Below are 10888 nucleotides of genomic sequence, written 5' to 3'. Positions count from 1 at the left end.
GATCGCAGCGGGCAGGGAGCCTTTGGGGGCCGTCCGCGGCACAATAAAATGGCGTGGTGTTCCTTCAGTGTCCCCTGGCAATTATCGTCTCTTTGTCCCGGCAGCCCTGGTCTTGCCGTGTCCTCGCTCGCTGCGTCCTCTACACTTCTTGCTTTTATTTTCTTTGCTTTTACTGTCGCTGCTCCATACTGGCTCTAATGACTGACAGTCACTGGTACTAACCGGCTGCGTTCATTACAGACTTTTACTTTTGGACGCGTTTACTTACACAGAGGACGTTAGAGCGGGTCAGCTCCGCTGTCAACTACGAGCGTTTGGTTGATGGACAAGGCTCAGTGCCCTCGGCTCTCTGGCACCTCTCGGCCGACGCAAGGCAGCCGATTTCTCCGGTTTCTCTCCAGCAACGTCTCTGGCGGCAGAGCTCTGGACTGCGGGCTGTGTGCCTACTTCAAGGAGACCGTTGCTTGCCTCGCCTCTCTACCCCGCTCCTTGCTTTCCGGGCTCTGCGGGGCTGGTTCTCTGTGCCGTGTGCCGAAGGATCGGGCCGCCTTGTGGGCCCCTGATGGTTGATCCCTGCTCTGTGCTCCTTTACGCCTATGAAATCGTGTCTACCGTTTTCTCGACGTTGACGTCGTGAGTGCCGATTCACTCCGTTGTCAACGGCGGATCCCGGACCACGGCACCGCTGTTGGCTCTGCTCACGTTCGCCCTGTTGCGGAGTGCAGGATTTTTTCCGGTTTCCTTACCGGAACGTCCCTGTCGGCGCAGAGCACTGAGGGGCGCGACAGCGCGCGGAGCCCTGGGAGGATGGTGATTGTGTCGCCTCTCTCCACGGCTAACTCCTCTCCCCCGGCTGCGGGGTTCGGGGTCTGTGCGTTTTGTCAGCAGTTCTTCCTAGCTGTCCTGACCTACCGATTGTGCCCTGCACTATGCCCCTTTCTTTGCCTGTTTGGGACTACGGAATCCTTGACGTTGACGTCGTTAGCGCGGGTTAAGTCCACTTACGGATACGCTTTTCTGGACCACAGCAACGCTGTGGGTTGGCTGGCCCAGCAGGCCCTCTTGCAGAGCTGCTGATTTCACAGGTTTCGCTCCTGCAAAGTCTCTACTGACACACAGCCCTAGAGGAACACAGCTGGGTGTCGTTTTCAGGGACCCAGTGGTTTCCTTTCCACCCTGGATGGGTTCTTTCTCTCCCTGCCTGCCTGGCTGCTCTCTGCCACCTGCAGAGTTGGTTCCCTGTGGTTTCACTATGAGATGTGCTACGACGGTCCCACCCACTGATTGTACCGTGCACGGTGCCCCCTTTCCCGTATTTCATTTGGTGTACGACGACGGTATTTTTGAGTGTGACGTTGCTAACGCAGATTAAGTCCCTCTTCAGTTTGGGCTTGTTGGGGCCCAGCCAGGCTCGGGGCTTTGCCTTCCCTAGACCGGTTGCACCCTGTCGGATTTCTCCGATTTCCCTCCGGGAGTGTGTCTGTGAGCATAGAGACCCAGTGGTGTTTGTGGGGGATTATTTCAGGGACCACTTGGTTTCCTCCCCCCTGAAGCCCTAAATGATGTGCCCCTGCTGCAAGGAGAGTTCTCCCTACGTATTGCCAATAGTTCCTGCCACAGACTTCTCACTGGTAGGTGGTGTCTTGCACTGAGCTCCTTGCTGTGAATTTGTTCCGTGGACGGATTTTTGGACAGTGCCGTCAGTGCACATGCATCTGCGTGCCTAACGGTGTTTGGAGCCCTGCACCGTCGTTGGCCCAGCTGTAGTTTGCCCTGTGTGAGCGAGTGTGCTTTCTCCGGTTTCTTCTCCAGCAGTGTTCCTTGCGTAGAGCCCCTGTGGAGTTGGTTGTGCGGTGATTTTCGGCACAACCTGATTTCCAGCGCCCCCCCCCCACGCCCCCGCACCGCTACTTGCTGGCCCCCTGCTGCAGGGAGAGTTCTCTGTAGGATTTGCTAATAGTTGCTGCCACATACTTCTGAGCAGTGGGTTGTTCCGTGTACTTTGCCCCTTTTTTCGTATTTCATTCGGGTTACGGATTTTTTGACGGTGGCGTTGTTGGTGTGCTAGAACTCCGGCTTCAAATTCGCGTTTTCGCACCCCTGCAACGCTGTTTTCTCTGCGGGGGCTGGCCCTGTGGCGGTGGGTGTGATTTCTCCGGGTTGCTCTCTAGCAACGTCTCTCTGGGAGCAGAAGGCTAGAGGGGGTGCCGGGGCGCTGATTTCAGGGAGACCCGTGGGGTCGTCTCCTCCCTGCGGGGTTCACTGGTCGGCCCCGCACCCCCACCCCGCCACAGGGTGGCTTCTCTCTTTGCTTTGCTCCTGGTTCTCCCTACCTTGTCCTGTGGTGGTGATTGCTCGTTGCTCCGTGCCCGTTGATTCGTATTTCTTTCGCGTTTACCGTTTCACTTGAGTTTGTGGGTTGCGGGTAATTCCGTTTTCAAGTACACGGACTTTTTTTTTGTTTGTTTTTGACGTCCGGTTTGCATCCGCGCAGCAGGGAGAAGAGCATAAATACCGAGGCTGCTGGTACGGCTGAAGGCTTTGGCTCGTGCATCAGCTCAGACGCTTGTGTCCTCCTGGTCCGAGGTCTCTGCGATGGAGCAGCACTTTCTCGACGTCGTGAATCCGGCCTGGGATGCCGCTGAGTGCGCGCCACATTCCCGGCGTCCGTGGTGGCCGATCTCCGAAGATTCCGCGCCGTGGCCGCTGCCTCTCTACCCGGTACTGGGAGAGGGGGCAGGCCCCGGTGGCGCTTACGACGGGCAACTGCTTTGCAGTCCTTGTTGGCGGCTGCCCTCGGTCTACGAGCGGTACAGACGCTCTACGGGTGACCAGAGCCCCTGGGAGGCAAGCCCCGCGCAGCCCAGGCCCAGCGTCTCGCTGGGGACCCCAGCAGCAGCCGCCAGAGAGCCTGAGCCCGCAGAGGAAAGCGCGTCCCAGCCGATTGCACCGGCCCTGTGGCCCAACGCCGGAGACGGACTGCAGATCGCCGAGAACGTAGAAGGCGCGCGCCCTGCAGAGCGCCGTCCCTCTCGGCGTCCCGCCGGATGGTGCCCGCACCCGGATTTCTCAGGCTGCCTGCGCTGGATCCGTCGCGCTGTCTGCACCCTGAGCCGCGCGGCTGCTGGCTGCTGCGCGGCCTTCTTGGACGTGAAAGAGCCCTGAGATCGCAGCGGGCAGGGAACCTTTGGGGGCCGTCTGCGGCACAATAAAATGGCGTGGTGTTCCTTCAGTGTCCCCTGGCAATTATCGTCTCTTTGTCCCGGCAGCCCTGGTCTTGCCGTGTCCTCGCTCGCTGCGTCCTCTACACTTCTTGCTTTTATTTTCTGGCTTTTACTGTCGCTGCTCCATACTGGCTCTAATGACTGACAGTCACTGGTACTAACCGGCTGCGTTCATTACAGACTTTTACTTTTGGACGCGTTTACTTACACAGAGGACGTTAGAGCGGGTCAGCTCCGCTGTCAACTACGAGCGTTTGGTTGATGGACAAGGCTCAGTGCCCTCGGCTCTCTGGCACCTCTCGGCCGACGCAAGGCAGCCGATTTCTCCGGTTTCTCTCCAGCAACGTGTCTGGCGGCAGAGCTCTGGACTGCGGGCTGTGTGCCTACTTCAAGGAGACCGTTGCTTGCCTCGCCTCTCTACCCCGCTCCTTGCTTTCCGGGCTCTGCGGGGCTGGTTCTCTGTGCCGTGTGCCGAAGGATCGGGCCGCCTTGTGGGCCCCTGATGGTTGATCCCTGCTCTGTGCTCCTTTACGCCTATGAAATCGTGTCTACCGTTTTCTCGACGTTGACGTCGTGAGTGCCGATTCACTCCGTTGTCAACGGCGGATCCCGGACCACGGCACCGCTGGTGGCTCTGCTCAGGTTCGCCCTGTTGCGGAGTGCAGGATTTTTTCCGGTTTCCTTACCGGAACGTCCCTGTCGGCGCAGAGCACTAGAGGGGCTCGACAGCGTGCGGAGCCCTGGGAGGATGGTGATTGTGTCGCCTCTCTCCACGGCTAACTCCTCTCCCCCGGCTGCGGGGTTCGGGGTCTGTGCGTTTTGTCAGCAGTTCTTCCTAGCTGTCCTGACCTACCGATTGTGCCCTGCACTATGCCCCTTTCTTTGCCTGTTTGGGACTACGGAATCCTTGACGTTGACGTCGTTAGCGCGGGTTAAGTCCACTTACGGATACGCTTTTCTGGACCACAGCAACGCTGTGGGTTGGCTGGCCCAGCAGGCCCTCTTGCAGAGCTGCTGATTTCACAGGTTTCGCTCCTGCAAAGTCTCTACTGACACACAGCCCTAGAGGAACACAGCTGGGTGTCGTTTTCAGGGACCCAGTGGTTTCCTTTCCACCCTGGATGGGTTCTTTCTCTCCCTGCCTGCCTGGCTGCTCTCTGCCACCTGCAGAGTTGGTTCCCTGTGGTTTCACTATGAGATGTGCTACGACGGTCCCACCCACTGATTGTACCGTGCACGGTGCCCCCTTTCCCGTATTTCATTTGGTGTACGACGACGGTATTTTTGAGTGTGACGTTGCTAACGCAGATTAAGTCCCTCTTCAGTTTGGGCTTGTTGGGGCCCAGCCAGGCTCGGGGCTTTGCCTTCCCTAGACCGGTTGCACCCTGTCGGATTTCTCCGATTTCCCTCCGGGAGTGTGTCTGTGAGCATAGAGACCCAGTGGTGTTTGTGGGGGATTATTTCAGGGACCACTTGGTTTCCTCCCCCCTGAAGCCCTAAATGATGTGCCCCTGCTGCAAGGAGAGTTCTCCCTACGTATTGCCAATAGTTCCTGCCACAGACTTCTCACTGGTAGGTGGTGTCTTGCACTGAGCTCCTTGCTGTGAATTTGTTCCGTGGACGGATTTTTGGACAGTGCCGTCAGTGCACATGCATCTGCGTGCCTAACGGTGTTTGGAGCCCTGCACCGTCGTTGGCCCAGCTGTAGTTTGCCCTGTGTGAGCGAGTGTGCTTTCTCCGGTTTCTTCTCCAGCAGTGTTCCTTGCGTAGAGCCCCTGTGGAGTTGGTTGTGCGGTGATTTTCGGCACAACCTGATTTCCAGCGCCCCCCCCCCACGCCCCCGCACCGCTACTTGCTGGCCCCCTGCTGCAGGGAGAGTTCTCTGTAGGATTTGCTAATAGTTGCTGCCACATACTTCTGAGCAGTGGGTTGTTCCGTGTACTTTGCCCCTTTTTTCGTATTTCATTCGGGTTACGGATTTTTTGACGGTGGCGTTGTTGGTGTGCTAGAACTCCGGCTTCAAATTCGCGTTTTCGCACCCCTGCAACGCTGTTTTCTCTGCGGGGGCTGGCCCTGTGGCGGTGGGTGTGATTTCTCCGGGTTGCTCTCTAGCAACGTCTCTCTGGGAGCAGAAGGCTAGAGGGGGTGCCGGGGCGCTGATTTCAGGGAGACCCGTGGGGTCGTCTCCTCCCTGCGGGGTTCACTGGTCGGCCCCGCACCCCCACCCCGCCACAGGGTGGCTTCTCTCTTTGCTTTGCTCCTGGTTCTCCCTACCTTGTCCTGTGGTGGTGATTGCTCGTTGCTCCGTGCCCGTTGATTCGTATTTCTTTCGCGTTTACCGTTTCACTTGAGTTTGTGGGTTGCGGGTAATTCCGTTTTCAAGTACACGGACTTTTTTTTTGTTTGTTTTTGACGTCCGGTTTGCATCCGCGCAGCAGGGAGAAGAGCATAAATACCGAGGCTGCTGGTACGGCTGAAGGCTTTGGCTCGTGCATCAGCTCAGACGCTTGTGTCCTCCTGGTCCGAGGTCTCTGCGATGGAGCAGCACTTTCTCGACGTCGTGAATCCGGCCTGGGATGCCGCTGAGTGCGCGCCACATTCCCGGCGTCCGTGGTGGCCGATCTCCGAAGATTCCGCGCCGTGGCCGCTGCCTCTCTACCCGGTACTGGGAGAGGGGGCAGGTCCCGGTGGCGCTTACGACGGGCAACTGCTTTGCAGTCCTTGTTGGCGGCTGCCCTCGGTCTACGAGCGGTACAGACGCTCTACGGGTGACCAGAGCCCCTGGGAGGCAAGCCCCGCGCAGCCCAGGCCCAGCGTCTCGCTGGAGACGCTAGAGACGCTGGAGACCCCAGCAGCAGCCGCCAGAGAGCGTGAGCCCGCAGAGGAAAGCGCGTCCCAGCCGATTGCACCGGCCCTGTGGCCCAACGCCGGAGACGGACTGCAGATCGCCGAGAACATAGAAGGCGCGCGCCCTGCAGAGCGCCGTCCCTCTCGGCGTCCCGCTGGATGGTGCCCGCACCCGGATTTCTCAGGCTGCCTGCGCCGGATCCGTCGCGCTGTCTGCACCCTGAGCCGCGCGGCTGCTGGCTGCTGCGCGGCCTTCTTGGACGTGAAAGAGCCCTGAGATCGCAGCGGGCAGGGAGCCTTTGGGGGTCGTCCGCGGCACAAGGGGCTCCGTTTCCAATAAAATGGCGTGGTATTCCTTCAGTGTCCCCTGGCAATTATCGTCTCTTTGTCCCGGCAGCTGTGGTTTGTGCCGTGTCCTCGCTCGCTCTGTACTCCGCACTTTTTGCTTTTCTTGTCTGGCTTTTACTGTCGCTGCTCCATACTGGCTCTAACTGACTGACAGTCACTGGTACTAACCGGCTCCGTTCATTACAGACTTTTACTTTTGGACGCGTTTAGCTACACAGAGGACGTTAGAGCGGGTCAGCTCCGTTGTCAACTACGAGCGTTTGGTTGATGGACAAGGCTCAGTGCCCTCGGCTCTCTGGCACCTCTCAGCCGATGCAAGGCAGCCGATTCCTGCGGTTTCTCTCCAGCAACGTCTCTGTCGGCACAGCTCTGGACGGCGGGCTGTGTGGCTACTTTAAGGAGACCGTTGGTAGCCTCGCCTCTCTACACCGCTCCCTGCTTTCTAGGATCTGCGGGGCTGGTTCTCTGTGCCGTGTGCCGAAGGATCGGGCCGCCTTGTGGGCCCCTGATGGTTGATCCCTGCTCTGTGCTCCTTTACGCCTATGAAATCGTGTCTACCGTTTCCTCGACGTTGACGTCGTTAGTGCCGATTCACTCCGTTATCAACGGCGGATCCCGGACCACGGCACCGCTGGTGGCTCTGCTCACGTTCGCCCTGTTGCGGAGTGCAGGATTTTTCCGGTTTCCTTACCGGAACGTCCCTGTCGGCGCAGAGCACTGAGGGGCGCGACAGCGCGCGGAGCCCTGGGAGGATGGTGATTGTGTCGCCTCTCTCCACGGCTAACTCCTCTCCCCCGGCTGCGGGGTTCGGGGTCTGTGCGTTTTGTCAGCAGTTCTTCCTAGCTGTCCTGACCTACCGATTGTGCCCTGCACTATGCCCCTTTCTTTGCCTGTTTGGGACTACGGAATCCTTGACGTTGACGTCGTTAGCGCGGGTTAAGTCCACTTACGGATACGCTTTTCTGGACCACAGCAACGCTGTGGGTTGGCTGGCCCAGCAGGCCCTCTTGCAGAGCTGCTGATTTCTCAGGTTTCGCTCCAGCAAAGTCTCTACTGACACACAGCCCTAGAGGAACACAGCTGGGTGTCGTTTTCAGGGACCCAGTGGTTTCCTTTCCACCCTGGATGGGTTCTTTCTCTCCCTGCCTGCCTGGCTGCTCTCTGCCACCTGCAGAGTTGGTTCCCTGTGGTTTCACTATGAGATGTGCTACGACGTTCCCACCCACTGATTGTACCGTGCACGGTGCCCCCTTTCCCGTATTTCATTTGGTGTACGACGACGGTATTTTTGAGTGTGACGTTGCTAACGCAGATTAAGTCCCTCTTCAGTTTGGGCTTTTTGGGGCCCAGCCAGGCTCGGGGCTTTGCCTTCCCTCGACCGGTTGCACCCTGTCGGATTTCTCCGATTTCCCTCCGGGAGTGTGTCTGTGAGCATAGAGACCCAGTGGTGTTTGTGGGGGATTATTTCAGGGACCACTTGGTTTCCTCCCCGCTGAAGCCCTAAATGATGTGCCCCTGCTGCAAGGAGAGTTCTCCCTACGTATTGCCAATAGTTCCTGCCACAGACTTCTCACCGGTAGGTGGTGTCTTGCACTGAGCTCCTTTCTGTGAATTTGTTCCGTGGACGGATTTTTGGACAGTGCCGTCAGTGCAGATGCATCTGCGTGCCTAACGGTGTTTGGAGCCCTGCACCGTCGTTGGCCCAGCTGTAGTTTGCCCTGTGTGAGCGAGTGTGCTATCTCCGGTTTCTTCTCCAGCAGTGTTCCTTGCGTAGAGCCCCTGTGGAGTTGGTTGTGCGGTGATTTTCGGCACAACTTGATTTCCAGCGCCCCCCCCCACGCCCCCGCACCGCTACTTGCTGGCCCCCTGCTGCAGGGAGAGTTCTCTGTAGGATTTGCTAATAGTTGCTGCCACATACTTCTGAGCAGTGGGTTGTTCCGTGTACTTTGCCCCTTTTTTCGTATTTCATTCGGGTTACGGATTTTTTGACGGTGGCGTTGTTGGTGTGCTAGAACTCCGGCTTCAAATTCGCGTTTTCGCACCCCTGCAACGCTGTTTTCTCTGCGGGGGCTGGCCCTGTGGCGGTGGGTGTGATTTCTCCGGGTTGCTCTCTAGCAACGTCTCTCTGGGAGCAGAAGGCTAGAGGGGGTGCCGGGGCGCTGATTTCAGGGAGACCCGTGGGGTCGTCTCCTCCCTGCGGGGTTCACTGGTCGGCCCCGCACCCCCACCCCGCCACAGGGTGGCTTCTCTCTTTGCTTTGCTCCTGGTTCTCCCTACCTTGTCCTGTGGTGGTGATTGCTCGTTGCTCCGTGCCCGTTGATTCGTATTTCTTTCGCGTTTACCGTTTCACTTGAGTTTGTGGGTTGCGGGTAATTCCGTTTTCAAGTACACGGACTTTTTTTTTGTTTGTTTTTGACGTCCGGTTTGCATCCGCGCAGCAGGGAGAAGAGCATAAATACCGAGGCTGCTGGTACGGCTGAAGGCTTTGGCTCGTGCATCAGCTCAGACGCTTGTGTCCTCCTGGTCCGAGGTCTCTGCGATGGAGCAGCACTTTCTCGACGTCGTGAATCCGGCCTGGGATGCCGCTGAGTGCGCGCCACATTCCCGGCGTCCGTGGTGGCCGATCTCCGAAGATTCCGCGCCGTGGCCGCTGCCTCTCTACCCGGTACTGGGAGAGGGGGCAGGCCCCGGTGGCGCTTACGACGGGCAACTGCTTTGCAGTCCTTGTTGGCGGCTGCCCTCGGTCTACGAGCGGTACAGACGCTCTACGGGTGACCAGAGCCCCTGGGAGGCAAGCCCCGCGCAGCCCAGGCCCAGCGTCTCGCTGGGGACCCCAGCAGCAGCCGCCAGAGAGCCTGAGCCCGCAGAGGAAAGCGCGTCCCAGCCGATTGCACCGGCCCTGTGGCCCAACGCCGGAGACGGACTGCAGATCGCCGAGAACGTAGAAGGCGCGCGCCCTGCAGAGCGCCGTCCCTCTCGGCGTCCCGCCGGATGGTGCCCGCACCCGGATTTCTCAGGCTGCCTGCGCTGGATCCGTCGCGCTGTCTGCACCCTGAGCCGCGCGGCTGCTGGCTGCTGCGCGGCCTTCTTGGACGTGAAAGAGCCCTGAGATCGCAGCGGGCAGGGAACCTTTGGGGGCCGTCTGCGGCACAATAAAATGGCGTGGTGTTCCTTCAGTGTCCCCTGGCAATTATCGTCTCTTTGTCCCGGCAGCCCTGGTCTTGCCGTGTCCTCGCTCGCTGCGTCCTCTACACTTCTTGCTTTTATTTTCTGGCTTTTACTGTCGCTGCTCCATACTGGCTCTAATGACTGACAGTCACTGGTACTAACCGGCTGCGTTCATTACAGACTTTTACTTTTGGACGCGTTTACTTACACAGAGGACGTTAGAGCGGGTCAGCTCCGCTGTCAACTACGAGCGTTTGGTTGATGGACAAGGCTCAGTGCCCTCGGCTCTCTGGCACCTCTCGGCCGACGCAAGGCAGCCGATTTCTCCGGTTTCTCTCCAGCAACGTGTCTGGCGGCAGAGCTCTGGACTGCGGGCTGTGTGCCTACTTCAAGGAGACCGTTGCTTGCCTCGCCTCTCTACCCCGCTCCTTGCTTTCCGGGCTCTGCGGGGCTGGTTCTCTGTGCCGTGTGCCGAAGGATCGGGCCGCCTTGTGGGCCCCTGATGGTTGATCCCTGCTCTGTGCTCCTTTACGCCTATGAAATCGTGTCTACCGTTTTCTCGACGTTGACGTCGTGAGTGCCGATTCACTCCGTTGTCAACGGCGGATCCCGGACCACGGCACCGCTGGTGGCTCTGCTCAGGTTCGCCCTGTTGCGGAGTGCAGGATTTTTTCCGGTTTCCTTACCGGAACGTCCCTGTCGGCGCAGAGCACTAGAGGGGCTCGACAGCGTGCGGAGCCCTGGGAGGATGGTGATTGTGTCGCCTCTCTCCACGGCTAACTCCTCTCCCCCGGCTGCGGGGTTCGGGGTCTGTGCGTTTTGTCAGCAGTTCTTCCTAGCTGTCCTGACCTACCGATTGTGCCCTGCACTATGCCCCTTTCTTTGCCTGTTTGGGACTACGGAATCCTTGACGTTGACGTCGTTAGCGCGGGTTAAGTCCACTTACGGATACGCTTTTCTGGACCACAGCAACGCTGTGGGTTGGCTGGCCCAGCAGGCCCTCTTGCAGAGCTGCTGATTTCACAGGTTTCGCTCCTGCAAAGTCTCTACTGACACACAGCCCTAGAGGAACACAGCTGGGTGTCGTTTTCAGGGACCCAGTGGTTTCCTTTCCACCCTGGATGGGTTCTTTCTCTCCCTGCCTGCCTGGCTGCTCTCTGCCACCTGCAGAGTTGGTTCCCTGTGGTTTCACTATGAGATGTGCTACGACGGTCCCACCCACTGATTGTACCGTGCACGGTGCCCCCTTTCCCGTATTTCATTTGGTGTACGACGACGGTATTTTTGAGTGTGACGTTGCT

At 58.7% G+C, this 10888-nt stretch overlaps 3 protein-coding genes across 3 annotated transcripts; all 3 read left to right on the top strand.

Moving 5' to 3' along the window:
• Positions 1-2595: 2595 nt before the first annotated feature.
• LOC139440712 (annexin-2 receptor-like) lies at positions 2596-3165 on the top strand. Its single transcript, XM_071220696.1, has one exon. It carries the CDS (start codon positions 2596-2598, stop codon positions 3163-3165), a length of 570 nt encoding a protein of 189 aa, XP_071076797.1.
• A 2595-nt stretch (positions 3166-5760) lies between these two features.
• On the top strand, positions 5761-6348 carry LOC139440711 (annexin-2 receptor-like). Its single transcript, XM_071220695.1, has one exon. It carries the CDS (start codon positions 5761-5763, stop codon positions 6346-6348), a length of 588 nt encoding a protein of 195 aa, XP_071076796.1.
• Positions 6349-8958: 2610 nt separating this feature from the next.
• LOC139440710 (annexin-2 receptor-like) lies at positions 8959-9528 on the top strand. The gene has a single exon (XM_071220693.1). The coding sequence runs from the start codon at positions 8959-8961 to the stop codon at positions 9526-9528; it is 570 nt and encodes a 189-aa protein (XP_071076794.1).
• Positions 9529-10888: the final 1360 nt, after the last annotated feature.

Source organism: Desmodus rotundus, chromosome 1 (assembly GCF_022682495.2).
Source record: "Desmodus rotundus isolate HL8 chromosome 1, HLdesRot8A.1, whole genome shotgun sequence".
NCBI lineage: Eukaryota > Metazoa > Chordata > Mammalia > Chiroptera > Phyllostomidae > Desmodus > Desmodus rotundus.
This window is presented reverse-complemented; position numbering and strand designations above follow the sequence as displayed.

Excerpts from the sequence above, each read along its gene's own strand:
- LOC139440712 (XM_071220696.1), top strand. The coding sequence starts at position 2,596 with ATGGAGCAGCACTTTCTCGACGTCGTGAATCCGGCCTGGGATGCCGCT.
- LOC139440711 (XM_071220695.1), top strand. The coding sequence starts at position 5,761 with ATGGAGCAGCACTTTCTCGACGTCGTGAATCCGGCCTGGGATGCCGCT.
- LOC139440710 (XM_071220693.1), top strand. The coding sequence starts at position 8,959 with ATGGAGCAGCACTTTCTCGACGTCGTGAATCCGGCCTGGGATGCCGCT.